General features: G+C 36.5%; 1 protein-coding gene across 6 annotated transcripts in view; it reads left to right on the top strand.

Annotated features, from left to right (window-relative positions):
* Nucleotides 1-15,159, top strand: part of LOC107960984 (ribulose-1,5 bisphosphate carboxylase/oxygenase large subunit N-methyltransferase, chloroplastic) — a 29,144-nt gene extending 13,985 nt beyond the window's left edge. For 4 of the 6 annotated variants that reach the window (XR_005927344.1, XR_005927343.1, XR_005927342.1 and 1 more), the window contains 6 exons: nucleotides 6,636-6,719; nucleotides 7,450-7,580; nucleotides 7,990-8,078; nucleotides 8,203-8,351; nucleotides 9,298-14,108; nucleotides 14,232-15,159. Coding sequence is in view for 1 of the 6 variants with exons in the window: in XM_041114211.1 (XP_040970145.1) it covers nucleotides 6,636-6,719; nucleotides 7,450-7,580; nucleotides 7,990-8,078; nucleotides 8,203-8,351; nucleotides 9,298-9,477 (633 nt within the window). In the remaining 5 variants the exon portion in view is untranslated. The remainder of the gene's footprint in view (nucleotides 1-6,635; nucleotides 6,720-7,449; nucleotides 7,581-7,989; nucleotides 8,079-8,202; nucleotides 8,352-9,297; nucleotides 14,109-14,231) is intronic. The other 2 variants (XR_005927341.1, XM_041114211.1) reach the window with 2 other exon arrangements.
* Nucleotides 15,160-15,960: the final 801 nt, after the last annotated feature.

The raw sequence follows: 15,960 nt of genomic DNA, 5'->3' as shown, positions 1-15,960 counted from the left end.
GGGTGTCCTAGTCTACGGTGCCATAGCATGATAGAATCTTCTTTTGATGTAGATAAGGCCATCCCTTCTTGTGAACTGTTTTTGTTCCAAACATATAAGCCATCATCAACTTTAGCAGTGCCAATCATCTTCCCCGATTCTTGTTCCTGAACCACACAACCTGTCATGTGGTCGGATGCACCTGAGTCTAGTATCTAGGAAGTTGTGATAGGTTCGTGTGTAGTATTTAAAGCAGTACCGTGAATAGCTAGTGACCCACTGGCTGTAGGAGTCCCGAGTAGTTTATGAAGAGCCTCAAGTTGAGTTTTGGTTAGCTGAAGTTTATGAAGAGTCTCATAGGAATTTTCGGTGTCACCCATGGGAGTAGGGTTTCTAACAGAGAAAACAGAACAAGAAAAGAGAAGAAAGAGCAGGATCTACTGAATTCCTGATGCTCTTGATACCATGTACAAATTTAGGAAGAAGAATTATTTTTATTTCTTCTAATCTGACTACAGCCTTTTAAAGAATAGAAGGAAAAATAAAAAGGAAATAATCTCTAGAAATTAGCCTATCCCTAAAAATTAGTAATTTGATTATGGCTAATAGTACAAGGAAATTCCTAGAACTAAGGTAGAAAATCTGCTTAATTTAAGGAATTCCAACATGATTCAATGCTTCATATATATATTTGTACATATTTTTAAGAAATACATAGTTTTGAGTGAGTTTTCCTCAATATATTAGAGTATTCATCTCTAATTTCATCATGGTATCAAATTTTTGATCCGATTTTTTGAGATAATATAATCTTTAATCTAACTTCCAGCACGAATCTTTAATTTGTTGTCATATGTCTGTTCCCTTCTCTCCATGATGCATACTCTTATGTAGGAGGAGAGTTTGTGCTCTATAATCCACGTATTGAGAAAGTTGATCTGATTTCTAACCAAGATGGTTCATTGGGTGGTAAGTTTGACAAGGATTACTTAATGTGTGACTATTGTGGTAAGCCTTGGCACGTTAAAGATTCGTGCTGGAAGTTACATGGTCGCCCTGTTCGAGGTTGTGGTGGAAAGAGAGGGGGTAAATTTGTAAGACTGTGACAACAGAGGACAAGTCCATTTTTGCATGGAGTTTACCTCAGATGAGATTCAACATCTCCGATGTCTCGTCTCAAATGGACTTGACCTCAGGTTTTAAGTCTAATCATGCGAAATTAGGTACTATTTTAAATGCTCCATCCACTTCTGAATATTGGATTATTGATTCCGATGCGAATAGACATATGATAGGGTCAAACAAAAGCTTATTTAACTATACTACTTGTCCATCTAAAGATAGTGTGCGAATAGTTGATGGCTCCCTTATCTCCATCTCTGGATCAGGTTCTGTTTGTACTCCCAATATCACTTTATCCTCTGTCCTTCATGTCCCTAAATTCCCGATTAATCTTTTATCTGTTAGTACTGTCACTAAAGCCTTAAATTGTAAACTTGAATTCTTTCTCGATTATTGTGTCTTTCAGGACTTCCAGATAGGGAAGAGAATTGACAGTGATAGATTGTGTGATAACTTATATCTTCCAGATCAATTGATCAGCATGTCTCAAGCCTTATTTGGAAAGAATAAATATGTCAACCAGGAGATAATTCAATGGCATAGGCTGTTAGGACATTCATAATTTATTTTTCTTGCCAATATGTTTCCTACTTGGTTTTCATGAACTAAGTTGGATTTTTTAGTTTGTAATGCATGTAAGTTTGCTAAGCATACAAGAAACAATTATCCTTTACGTAATAATAGAAGTACTGTTCCTTTTGAGATTATTCATTTTGATGTTTGGAGCCCTACTTGCCTTTTTTATCTGGAGGTTGCTAGATCACTTATGTTCACTATGAACTTTCCATAGCCTTACTAGGGGGATGCAATTTTAGTTGCTGTTTATCTCATTAATCAGATGTCTCTTCGAGTCATTGATTTTAAAAGTCCTATAGAAATCTTATAGGGTAAGACGGATTATTAGGTTTCACCAAAGGTCTTTGGTTGTGTTTGTTTCGTCCATCTTCGAAATAGGAGCAAACTAGATCCTCGAGCAGTTAAATATTTTCATTGGATACTCTCCCACACAGAAGAGTTACAAATGTTTTTAATCCGCCATCTAGAAAGTATTATGTAAGTATAGATATAACATTTAGTAAGGATGAATCTTACTTTTCTTCATCTCAACCATCTCTTCAGGGGGAAGTTATTGAAAATGAAGATATGACACCTTACTCTATTACTCTTTCGAGGGAAAATTTAGTTCCATCAGAGATTTCGGTGCAAGAGAAGACTAGTCGACGGTTGTTGGATAGACCTGATTTAAGGACATACATTAGAGAAGGCAAAAAGGAAGATGCCATCATACAATCTATTTTGTGGCTTGACTCTTCACTGTTAGGTGAGTCTTCTTTACCTGAATTTGCAACTAATTTAGAATTACTAATAGCCCAACGAAAAAATGTTAGAACTTGCACTTTACATCCTATTTCTGACTTTGTTTTTTAAGATTATTTATCCTCATCTTATAGAGTTTTTGCTTTGTCCTTGTTATCTAGTTTTGTTCCACAAAATTGGAGAGAAACTATCACTGATCCAAGATGGAAGAAGGCTATGATTGAAGAAATGCAGGCTTTAGCAAAAATGGGACATGTAAACTGATTAATCCTTTTATGGGGCAGAAAATGGTTGGCTGCAAATGAGTGGCTGATGGTTTAATTGAAAGACCTAAAGCTAGATTAGTAGCGCAATGATTCACTCAGACATATAGAGTGGATTATCAAGAAACATTTGCTCCGGTTGATAAATTAAACACGATTAGGGAGACTTGGAAGAAGTGTATATGAAATTTTCTTCAAAATTCGAGGATAAATATATTCAATGGAAGGTGTGTAGATTGAAAAAAGACCCTATTTGGAATAAAGCAATCTCCCAAAGCATGATTTGATAGATTTAGTAAAAGACAAAGTGATTCTGATCATACCCTCTATATAAAACATCACAAGGGTAAGGTTACTCTTCTTATAGTTTATGTTGATGACATAATTATGATAGGAGATGAGAGGGAAGAAATGACTTGACTTAAGAAATAATTGGCTCAGGAATTCAAAATCAAAGACTTGGGAAAGTTACAATATTTCCTCGAAATAGAAGTGGCCAGATCGAAAGAGGGAATCTTTATTTCCCAAAGTAAGGATGTCCTAGATCTTCTGACAAAGACTGACATGTTGGGTTGCAAACCAACAGAATCACCTATTGAGAGTAATCACAAGTTACAAGTAAGGATCGATGAAATGGTGGATAAAAGGAGATATTAAAGACTCGTTGGAAAATTGATTTATCTTGCTCATACTTGACCTGATATAGCTTATGCAGTTAGTTTGGTAAGCCATTTTATGCAGGATCCTTGCGAAGCCCATATGTAGACAGTATTGCGAATTTTGTGCTATTTGAAATCTGAACCGGGCAAAGGCATTCTCTTTTCCAAGAATAGTCATCTCAAGATAGAAGTATTTACAGATGCAGATTGGGCTGACTCTCTTGATTAGGGGAGAGCGTTCGATCGAATCGAATGAAAAAATTTCGAGTTAATTAAGTTGACGAATCCAATTTTATCATCTTAACTCGATTTGAGATTTTCTCGAATCAAGTTGAGTGAAATGGATTTCGAATCGAATATTTTTGTTCGAATTAAATTAAAAAATAATTTTGGTGTTTTTTATTTTTGTGTAATCTTTTTTTAAAATATTTTTTTTGAAGTTTTTAAACATGATCATACAAAGAAAAATTAAGGTGAACAAATAAAAGCAACTAATAAATAAGAATGAGAGGATTTTGATTTTTAGGGTTAAAGGGGGAGAAATAAAAGATTTTTGGGAGTTAAAAGGGGGAGGGAAAGTAAAAATTTTTGGATGTAAAGGGGATAAAAAAATTGTGGTGGGATTAGATTTTTCGGGTAAAAAGGGAGGGCAAGTAGAAAAAATAAAAGATTGAAAGAGTTGGTGGGGTAAAAGGGGGGCTAAGGGTAGTTTGATATTTGATTTGTTCGAATTTGAAAATTCAATTCGAATTCAGAATTCAAAAAAAAAAAATCGAGTTGACTCGATTAATTCGATTAACTAGATTCGAATAATTTGAAATTTGATTTTTTTTTCGATTTTTTTGAGTTGAATCGAATTTTGCTCACAACGGGTTATTATACTCTTGTGGGAGGAAACTTAGTCACTTGGAGGAGTAAGAAACAAAGTGTTGTGACTCGATCAAGTGCAGAGGTTGAATATAGTGCCATGACTTAAGGTGTTTATGAGCTTTTATGGCTGCAAAAGGTACTGGAAGAGCTAAAGTTGTTGAACGAAAATGAATCAACCTTGTACTGTGACAACAAACCGGCCATCAACATAGCTCAAAATCTAGTGCAGCACAATAGGACCAAGTACATCTAAATAGATCGCCATTTTATCAAGGAAAAAGTAGCCAGTGGTGTTTTAAGTCTATCTTATCAAGCATTTGAAAAACAGTTGGCTGATGTTTTTACTAAATGACTCAGCTATAATACTTACCATAATCTTCTTTGCAAGTTGGACATCCGAGACATCTATGCACCAACTTGAGGGGTACTGTTGAGAATCTTTAATTTATTTGACAACATTGAATAACTAGTCTTTAGGGATTATAACTGATTTTTGGAGGTTGTAATTAGAGATATTCTTTCCTTATATGATTCAATGCTTCATGTATATATATATGTACATATTTCTAAGAAATACATAATTTTGAGTGGGTTTTTCCTTAATATATTAGAGTATTTATCTCTAATTTCATCATGTTATTATTATTATTTTGCTTTGAAAAAGTTTTCAAATATATATGGTTTCAAATTTTTGTGCTTTAACACGAAATGAGTTATATTGTAACAAAATTTTAATTTGACATGGTTGATTTTTTAATTTAATTTGAACATTTTCACTCGATTCGACTTAGCTCAAATTTCATTTCACTCGACTCGATTCGTAAAAAATTGAAATCGAGTTATGATGATAAAATAGGACTTGTTAACTCGATTAACTTACAATTGTTTCACTTGATTTTATTCAATTCTATCGTACGCTCACCACTAGCCATGGCATCACAAGAGAATTTTTTGAGTTCCACTAATTATAGGTGGGTTTTTCACCGTGGGCTTTCTTAAATCACCACTAATATACCCCTACCTTCCTCTAGCTTTGGTGAACAACAGAGATGATCATGGCCATGCGAAATAGCTGTTCACATTGATCTTTATGAGAGTAATTTGCGAAGAGGGGTTGTCAAAGCTAGCAAATATCATTTCCTTAATTCTCCTCTAAATAGTAATTGGGAGAAAAGAGAAAAAATAACCAACCCCTCAAAAAAATTGTCTTCAAACAAAAACTCACAGAACTCAAACATGGCTCCAATGAAAAAACTCAAACCAGCATCAATGGACCCAATAACAGCAAGGGAAGCTGGAAATAACCCAAGGAAGTCGATGATGATGATCGGAGAAACGACTTCTAGGGAGGTATACTTCATGTACCGGAACATTAACAAAAGGGAAGGCTTCTAGCGGCGCATGAGGCTGTTGCGCAGAGACAGAGGCTGTGTGATTTTTGCGTTTGATTGGAAATGAGGCTGTGGCTCTCCTATGGATGGCAATGAGAATAACAAATGGGGCTAAGGGGATAAGTACCTAATTTTTATTTCTAAGGCTAAGAGAACATGGAATATTCACTATTAGACCTCTAAATCTGGAATTATAGCTTTGGTACCATGTAGAAATCAGAGTATTTGAAAGAGAATTTCAAAATTAGGAAAAAAATTGGAGATAAAACTGATTCTCTCTTATGTTGTGTGAGGAACGGTTACAATGAATTTATATGAGCTGTAAGAGCCTAAGGGAAACTGATAATTAATAAATCCCTAAAATAGAGCCTAAAATCCTAATCTGTACAATCTGTCAATAATCAAGGATTGGCATTCAAATATTTAATTTGGTCAACAATAACTTTACTTGTGAGTGTGGTTTTGGTGTTATATTCATACAGCTAGATAGTGGACACAATCATTGTGATTTAGCCAGTATACAAGCAAGCATCTAGGCTATGTTGCTCCAACTCTTCATTTTTCTTGAATCATCCGTGACCAGCATTCGTGTCCAACTCATTTGCACATAAACATGTAAATATGGTCCTCCAAGAACAAAGAACTTTTAAAAAAATTAAGCATGACACATACATGTATGCGGCACTCACACCCGAGTCTAAGAACATAGCATCTAGAGACTATGGCATTATATGAATGCAGATTGTAGACTAAAAATGCCATTTGAATTCATACACTTTCTTAAAGAAAATGTAGTAGTTTTAACATCAGATTCAGACTTGAAAGACCCCCATTAAGTTTGAACACGGGACGTTTCATTTACTTTTGATAATTAAGCCTTAAAACTTAGTCTTTTGATGTATGGTTTGAACGTTAACACAATCAATGGTTTCCCTCTGCACTTACTGGAAATTTGTTAGCATTATTCTATTGTTTTACTTTAAGCTTGTGGTATGGTGCTGCAGAATCTGAAGTTCACTTAATTGCTTGTTTAGGTACTGATAAATTACGGAAAATTTCCAAATGCCATGCTACTGCTAGACTTTGGTTTCACACTTCCATATAATATTCATGACCAGGTTAGTTTTGAAAGTTGATTTGAAGTACTTATCTTCTTTGGTATAACTGTACGAGCTTGACTTATATGCCTTTGTTACTCTCACTCTTCATTTCTTGAAGTACCTATGTCCGGCACTTATGTTTGACCCATATCTAGGTATGGGTATGGGGATATAGCTCTCCAACTACTTGAAAAAAACATGAAAAAGGTTCAATATATTTGTTCCAGACACATACTCATTTTCGACATTTACATCCGAGTCCAAGTAATATAATTATATGTTGTCGATTGTTCTGCAATTATATGTTTCCTTTATATGTGATTAGCACAACTACATTGTGGTTGAAATGACAAAATGTAAATATAAGAAAAAATGTGAGAAGAAATAGATGAAAAGAAGATATGCAAGTATAGAAATGTTGTGAAGTACAATTGGCTGTGATTGTAGAAAATTTAAATTTAATTAATGTACAATATTTAAATTGTCATATTACATTTTTATATTTCTACTATGATATAATTTGGGTTGTGTCATTTCCTCAAGTGAGTTGGCATCTCTTGATTCAGTGACACTATACTTGGTAAGCCCTTTTATTCATATCCATATTATAGATTTTAGTATCTTTCTTGGCATTTGTAATTCATCATCTTAGTGTGAAGTAAAAAACATGTGCATATGCAATTTACATAAATGACTAAATGTTATTTTAATGTTTAATCTTCTTAAAAAGAATGATGCTGACTCTCAGGTACAAATCCAGTTGAGCATCCCACATGATGATAATCTTCGTGAAATGAAATTGGAACTTCTGCAACATCTTACACCAAAAATTAATGATGCAGTTGGTTTTAATTGTCCAGATGATACTTTCATAATCAAGTTGGTATTGATGCTTAATTCTTTAATCTTATATCTCTAATAACAATCTAACAATGTTGACAGATGTTAGATGTTATGCTGACTGCTATTTATTTCGAATGTTGCTCTGACACTTCATTTTTCTCTAAATATGACTGACACATATTTGAACATAGGTACGAGGATACGATCCTCTTAGAACCCTCCAAATGTATGGAAAAACTTAAAACAATCAAGCATACCCATATTCGACACTCATAGCCAAGTCCAAGTAACTTAGCCATTTTCTAAATGTCATTCTCTGCTAACTTTATATTTAGCTCTTGAATTGGATGCTCTACTGTTACCGTCTTAAAATTTCTGTGGAAGTTCATATGACTCCTGAATCATGTTGCTGATTTCTGTTTGTAATGATCGGTTAATTACACAGGGAAGTTAGATCTCCTCGAGGAAAGGGGAAGGGTCTTCCACAGGCACTACGTGCATTTGCTCGTCTTTTATGTTGTAACTCTTCCCAAGGTTTTATTTAGATAATTCTTTCCTTCCATGTGTGTGATTTGACTATTCTTCAAGTGATTTAGTTTTATAGTTTTAGTCTTTTAGACCTTGCAGTCCTAATATTCACTTTGAACTTAATCATCAGAACTTAGTGACTTGGCCTTGGAAGCTGCACAAATTGATGGCCGGTTAGCTCGGCGTCCACTAAAGGGTAGCCGGAGAGAGTTCAAGGCACATAAGATGTTATCATCTCACATCACTCAGTTAATGCAGAAATATGATACAGCCATTAAGGTAATCTACTTGCCACTTTTTATGCCTCAAATATATGAGGGGTGGGGGGAACTTAGAGAAGATTGAATATACCTGTGTTGGACACCGTATTTGACACTCAGCTCGAATCCAAGTAGCATAGGTTATATGACCAAAAGGGGAATACAAAAAGATGATAGAAGATTATGTCATGTATAACTTGTATGGATGAAAAGGAAGAAAGAAACTCTTGTCTAAAACTGACATAAAATGCAATATTATATCTTTTTGAAAATAGCATATTTTATGAACTATGTTACATTGACTCTTTATCTTGCTTAAGATGTTTGTGCCCAACACATATTAGGATATCATTATGGGGGTATGACCTTCCAAATATATGGAAAACTTAAAAGAATTAAATATTCTTGTGTTTGACTCGTGCTCATCATATGTAGCACTTGCCCTCAGTCCAGTAGTATAGGTTATGAACAAAAGGCTAATACATCAAGATGATAAAATATTATTGCATGTTGTACTTGTAAAGATGGAAAGGAAGAAAGAAGCTCTTCCTCAAAAAATGACATAAAATGCAATCTTCATATAATATTGAAAACAGTATGTTGTTAGAACTGTTACATGGGCTCTTCATTTTTCTTAAAAGTATCAATATTCAATATTTATGTTAGACACGTAGTTGGACATGGACATGGATGTAAGGGAATAATTCTCTGAATATATGTAAAAACCTAGAAAATAATTGAGCAGACCTGTGTCTGACTGAAGATAGTAAAATATTACTAAATATCTAACTTGTACAGATGAAAGGAAACGAACAAATTCTTTTTGGAAAACTGACATAAAATGTGGTACTCGTATCTTTGTAAGGACATTCTTGTACAGAGTGTTAAAACAATTGCATGAAGCAATGTATGCTTATCTATTTACAAAAGCTTTTCACTTCAAGCTTCTGGACATGTATTTGCAGTCTCTTCCTCTCAATTCCCCCTCAATGAGTAACACTTTCACTCTTCGGAGGCAAATGGCTCATGATCTCCTAACCGGTGAACTTCGTGTCCTGAAATCTGCATCCATGTGGTTGAATAATTACTGTGCGGCTCTGAAATCAACAAGCAACTGTTGGAGTCAATTGAAAAATCGTATCTGAAAAAGGCAAGAATTCTTTTTTTTTTTTTTTGTGAACAACTTCATTGTTAATCACTATGCTTAAAGTTTATCCAGCTTTTTTTGGGTATAGTGAACTGTAAACAGTTGGCAATATATAAGCAAGCTTTTGGAGTCATTCTTTTGCCCACGATCCACTGTCTAAGTCAATGATGGAAAGCAGAATCTGGAAGTCAAGAATTTTGCTTTTTCTTTTTCTTTTAATTATCACAAAACTGAAACCAAAAGTTAAGAATTTTTCTCCTTTTGTTTTTTTTTAATTGCTTTGATGGGTAATCTTTATGCCTAACTGTAATTTGTAATTTCTTGGGAGATATTTTTGTTTTTTAATAAGAGGTACGGGATGTTAAGGGGTTAAATCCGAGACTGGTGTCAACTTAAGACTTGCGCACGAAGTATTTTGCTACTCCATCGGTGATTGAGTGAATAAAGTTTCGGAGAGATGATACGGGCTAGAAAGCAGGCAGCAGGAAATAGAAGATTAAGAAAAGAAGTTAGTTATAAACAGTTAACCTCATTTATAGTTATAAACAGTTAACCTCATTTAAGTAAACGGGGAGTTTTGATTCTAAGGTTAAAACAATAAAAAGGGGCATAGAGCATTAGTGAAACTATGCGTTTGGTTATAACAGAATTTACCACGTTGTTCTCTTGTTATTTTTCTCTTATTAAGCACGAGTTGTATGGGGAAGGCAGTTATGAATATACTGAGAAAATTTAGATTCCTCTTTTCTTTCTCCGTTCTTCCTCTTCTCTCCCAATCTTCTTTTACTTAAATTTTGATAACGCAACAAAGGTATCAGAGCTTCTACGATTCCCCCTAATAGCCGGTGAAGGAGTTCTAATGCGATTACAGAAAGAGGTTGGTGGGTTACAGCAAGAAGTTTCCAAGTTGCATGAGGAGATAGTTCGTTTGGAGGCTAAGATGGAGACTCGGTTTTAGGAGTTTAAGGAGGAGTTTCGTGGGGACTTACAGGCGTTGCTGGGCTAGTATTTTGGACCTCCACTAAGTGGACCTCCAGCTAACGGGGTCACGGACAAGGGAAAAGGCATCTTAGGTGCTCCACCTAGGTTCTTGCCTAAAGACACGGAGTTTCCATAGGCTCTAGTGAATCTAAAGCTGACAGATGCGAGTAGTCTGCACCAGAGGAATCAGTCCTATATGGGTGGCGCGTCAGGGAAGACCAGTAGGCTTGAATGTCGTAGATTCGATGGCAGCGATTTTAGAGGATGGTGGACTAAATTGGAACAGTACTTTAAAGCTGAGGGTACACCAAAATCTAACAAGATTCGCACTGCTATGCTGAATTTGGAGGGGCGGGCACTGAAATGGCATCAATTCTATTCCCAACGAAATGGTGGTCTTCAAATGTTATCCTGGCCAGCGTATATGAAGAGCATGCAGGATTGTTTTAGATTTGGGCAATTTGGAAATCCTATGAAGGAGTTAGTGGATTTGAAGCAACAAGGCATCGTTGAACAGTACCAGGATATGTTTGTTGGTTTCTTGAATCCTATGCCCTTAGTATTTTCTTTAGTAATTTAAAAGCTGATATTGGCCATTATCTGGATCTGTTTGAGCCTTCTACCTTGATGGAGGCTTTTCAGCTAGCTAAGAAGATTGAGGTGCTCTTATCCTACCCGGCAAGGAAGTCCACATCATCGATGACCAACTCACTTAGATCTCTACCTACCCCTTCTGTTATATTGGGGTATTTTTCGACTCCTACAAGGGCTGTTCTGGGTTCCCAGTCTGTTAATAGTGTACCAGGCAACAAGTCAGGACCTCGGTCTATTTCACCAGCATTGATGGCTGAACGGAAGCAGAAAGGATTGTGTTTTTGGTGCGGGGCATAAGTGTGTTAAATCCCAACTGTACCAGTTCTTGTTGGAACCATTGTCGGATAGCGAAGCGGAGGAATTCCAAGAATGCTCGGACAAGCTGGAAGAGAGTGGTTTTAAAGAGGAGTCAGCTAAATCCCTTATGATCTCGTTGCATGCGTTTACTGGTTTACAAAGGCATAACACTATGAGGGTAGTTGCTCGAGTGGAGTCTACTTTGGCCATCATCTCGGTCGATTCAAGCAGCACACACAACTTCATTGGTACCAGACTGATTAGTACGTTATCGTTACCTGTGATACATCAAGAATAGTTGAAGGTTTTAGTGGCAAATGGTAGTTGTCTGTTCACTAGGGAATTGTGCAAAAGGGTGTCATGGGAGGTTTAAAACTACCAGTTTGAAACAGACTTTATGGTCCTGCCTTTGAAGGGCTGTGATATGGTATTGGGGGTTCTACGGCTTTTGACTTTAGGAGATATTGTGTGGAATTTTAGTTCATTAACGATGCAATTCGTGGCTAAGGGTAGGCCATGCATTATTTATGACATTGTTCCTGGCTTATTGGCAACGACCAGTAGTGAGTCGAATCCAAAATGCTTTGTAGCTGTTGGAAAATTGTTGGGACCTTATGCAACAGTGTTAAGCTTTTCGGACCAAATGATGCTTGCAGTTAGGGGGTTACTGAGCTAGATGATCAACTTCGAGGGTTGCTTGCCGAATTTGATGACATTCCAAATATCAAAGGGGTTACCACCACCTCGTTTGCATGACCATAGAATACCTTTGAAGGATGAATCGGTTGTGATCAAAATGCGGCCCTATAAGTATCCAGCTGTTCAAAAGAGTGAGATGGAAAAATTGTTTCCGGAAATGCTCCAAGCTGGCATAATCAGAGATAGCAATAGCTTTTTTGCTTCTCCTATAGTGATGGTAAAAAAGAGAGATAGAAGTTGGAGACCTTGTGTTGATTATATGCAGTTAAACCAGCATACAATTAAGGACAAGTTCCCTATTCCTATAATTGAAGAGTTATTAGATGAGCTAGGAGAAGCTACGGTGTTTTTCAAATTGGATTTGAAGTCCGAATATCATCAAATTCGGATGTGGGAGCCTGATGTGCATAAAACAACATTTCGAACACATGAGGGGCATTATGAGTTTCTCGTGATGCCTTTTGGCTCACTAATGCCGCCTCTAGCTTCAAGCTATCATGAATTCTATTTTCAAGCCATTATTGAGGAAGTTTGTGTTGGTGTTTTTCGATGACATCTTGGTGTACTTACGATCTTGGTCTGAGCATTAGCAACATTTGAGGGCTGTTCTTCTCATCTTAAGGGAACAACAGTTGTATGCTAAAAAGTCTAAATGCTGTTTTGGCACCTCTCAAAGTGAGTATTTGGGACGTGTTACAAGAAGAAACATCCTTCATGGACGAAACTAAGGTCGAGTGCATCTCTTCGTGGCCAATTCCTCAATCAGTGAAAGAGTTGATAAGCTTCCTTGGCCTCTTCGGTTATTACAGAAGATTTATAATAAATTATGGACTTCTAGCTCGGCCCCATACGAAATTGTTAAAAAAAATTCCTGAGAGTGGTCGAATCAAGCAACTATAGCTTTTCAAGCCTTAAAACAGCCTTATGTGCAGCACCAGTCCTAGTGCTCTTTAATTTCCAGCTCGAATTTATGGTGGATACAGATGCAAATGCATTTGGCATTGGAGTAGTGTTGTAGCAGCAGGGGAGACCAGTGGCTTTCTTTAGTAAAGCTTTAGGAGTAAGACCTCAGGCCCTTTCGATTTATGAAAAAGAAATGCTTGCAGTGTTATTGGCTGTTAGAAAATGGCAAGCCTACTTGGTGGGGACACTTCAAAATTCGAACCGATCACCAAAGCTTATGATTTTTATCTGAGCAACTGGCTGTTACTCCATTTCAGCAGCGGTGGGTAGCTAAAATGCTAGGCTATGATTTTGAGATCTCCAATAGGAAGGGAATCAATAACAAGGTAGTTGATGCCCTCTTTCGACAACCTCAGCTAGTGCAAGGGCAGTATTATCAACTGCCAGTTAGCTCGGTCATTTCAAGTCTTTTGGAACGGGTACAACAGTCTTATACACATATGATAAGCTACAAAAACGTATACAAGATATCCAACAGCCTCAGTCTCACAATCAAAGTATTATTGGGTTAGTCGATTTCTGCACCAGACGGGAAAAATTATGGTGGGGAAAAATCTACAATTGCGACAAGATTTGTTTTATCATTTTCATGCTAGTGCAGTTGGATGTTAAAAAATGGGGTAGGGAGTGTGTGGTTTGTCAAAAGTGCAAAAGTGAACTAGTGGCATATCTTGGACTCCTTCAGCCACTACCGATACCTGACAGAGCTTGGTTAGTTGTTAGCTTGGATTTCATTGAAGGGTTGCTCAATTCAAACAAGAAAAACTCTACCGATGCCTGGCAGAGCTTGGTCAGTTGTTAGCTTGGATTTCATTGAAGGGTTGCCTAATTCAAACATGACAAACTTTATTTTAGTTGTGGTGGATCATTTAACTAAGTACAATTATTTTTTGGCTTTATCTCATTCGTATACAGCTAAGGATGTAGCACAGGAGTACCTGAATCATATTTACAAACTACATGGCATGCCCGACTCGATTATATAGGATAGAGACAATTTTTGTCAGTCGTTTTTGGCTAGAATTATTTCGACGAGTGAGTACCAGACTCTTTTTATCCATAGCCTACCACCCTCAAACGGATGGGCAGACGGAGGTATTAAACCGATGCCTTGAGAATTATTTGATGTGTATGACTAGTGAAACACCTGCTCACTGGTTCTATTGGCTACCTCTTGCTGAGTGGTGGTATAATTCATCCTTTCACTCCTCCTTTCAGGTTACTCCATATGAAGCCTTATATGGTCAGTTGCCACCTACACACATGCTCTATCTAGCAGGAACTTCTTCAGTAGCAGTGGTCGATAGAAGTTTACAAACTCGAGAGGCGACGAGAAAACAATTGCAGTTCTATCTAAAGAGAGTTCAGACACGCATGAAGCTTTTCGCTGACAAATATCGTTCGGAGAGAACTTTCCAAATAGGGGATTTAGTTCATTTGAGGTTGCAGTAGACAGTTAGAAGAATCCTTATCAGAAACTATCTCCAAAATTCTATGGGCCTTTTCCTGTGATCAAGAAGGTGGGAGAGGTGGCATACACTCTTCAGTTACAGCCGGGATCTCATATTCATCCCACTTTTCATGTCTCTCAGCTGAAGAAACATGTAGGTGCATCATCTACTCAGGTTCAATTGCCACTGGTAGATAATCACGGGGTATTGCCAAAAGAACTAGTCCGGATTGTGGACAGAAGAATAGTCAAGAAAGGCAACCAAGCTGTTACTGAAGTCTTAGTTGAATGGGCTGACTCTTTTCCTGAAGATGCGACATGGAAATCTCTCGATTTGTTTCAAACTAAATTTCCTCATTTTCATCCTTGAGGATAAGGATTTTTCTTGGAAAGGAAATATTGATACGGGCTAGAAAGCAGGCAGCAGGAAATAGAAGATTAAGAAAAGAAGTTAGTTATAAATAGCTAACCTCATTTAAGTAAACAGGGAGTTTTGATCTTAAGTAAAACGGAGAGTTTTGATTCTAAGGTTAAAGCAATAAAACGGGGCGTAGAGCATTAATGAAACGATGCGTTTGGTTATAACAGAATTTGCCACGTTGTTCACTTGTTATTTTTCTCTTATTAAGCACGAGTTGTATGGGGAAGGCAGTTATGAATATACTGAGATAATCTAGAATTCTCTCTTTTCCTTTCTCCGTTCTTCCTTTCTTCTTCCAATCTTCTTCTACTTAAATTTTGATAACGCAACAAGAGATTTAAGCCAAAGTCACACAAGACAAGGGTAGTAAAATAGTGAATTAGGTGTTTAGGGCTTTGTTAGCTCATCCTTGCAATAATCATCCAACTGCATTTAAAATCTAGCATGTTTAGGGTACTTTTTGATCCACTTTACAGATTTCACACTAAGCTGTTCCGAATTAGAGTCCTTTTGTCCAAAAGACAGGGTAGTAAAAGTCTAAATTGGCTGTTTAGGATTTTTTTACCTCAACGTTGCATCCAAGTGTATGATCGGCAATCATTTTTTTTTTGCCGATAATAGGATTACATTAACAAATTAAGATTTTGTTTACCAGTTTCTTAAACTATAAAAAAAAGTTATGAAAAGATGGGTTTATAAAAAAAAAGTGTATCAAGCTTTCACAAGTTAAAAAATGGTAGAAAATCATTTATATATCCTTCTTTACACCAAATAAACAAATCACTGAAAGGTAGAACCGTTTAAATTGATTTCTAGGAGAGATCAGACAACAAAGAATGATGATTTCAAGCTCTACTATGGTTACTGGTATGTATTCCCTAGCCCTAGAGAAACATGATCGATGGAGAAAATTGTCAATGCAACTATCGTAAAACTTCCAAGCCTTTTTTTAGGCTCATGCATGATTGACGATATACGAAGTTAGTAGAAAACATGCCCTCTTGAAGATGTTTTAGAGATAAATAATTGACCAAAAGTAAAGCAAACCATCCATCCATACGTATCCATCCTCTTCA

This window comes from Gossypium hirsutum, chromosome A05, assembly GCF_007990345.1.
Source record: "Gossypium hirsutum isolate 1008001.06 chromosome A05, Gossypium_hirsutum_v2.1, whole genome shotgun sequence".
In the NCBI taxonomy this organism is placed as follows: domain Eukaryota; kingdom Viridiplantae; phylum Streptophyta; class Magnoliopsida; order Malvales; family Malvaceae; genus Gossypium; species Gossypium hirsutum.
Note: the sequence above shows the minus strand (reverse complement) of the source record. Positions and strands in the feature narration are given on the sequence as shown.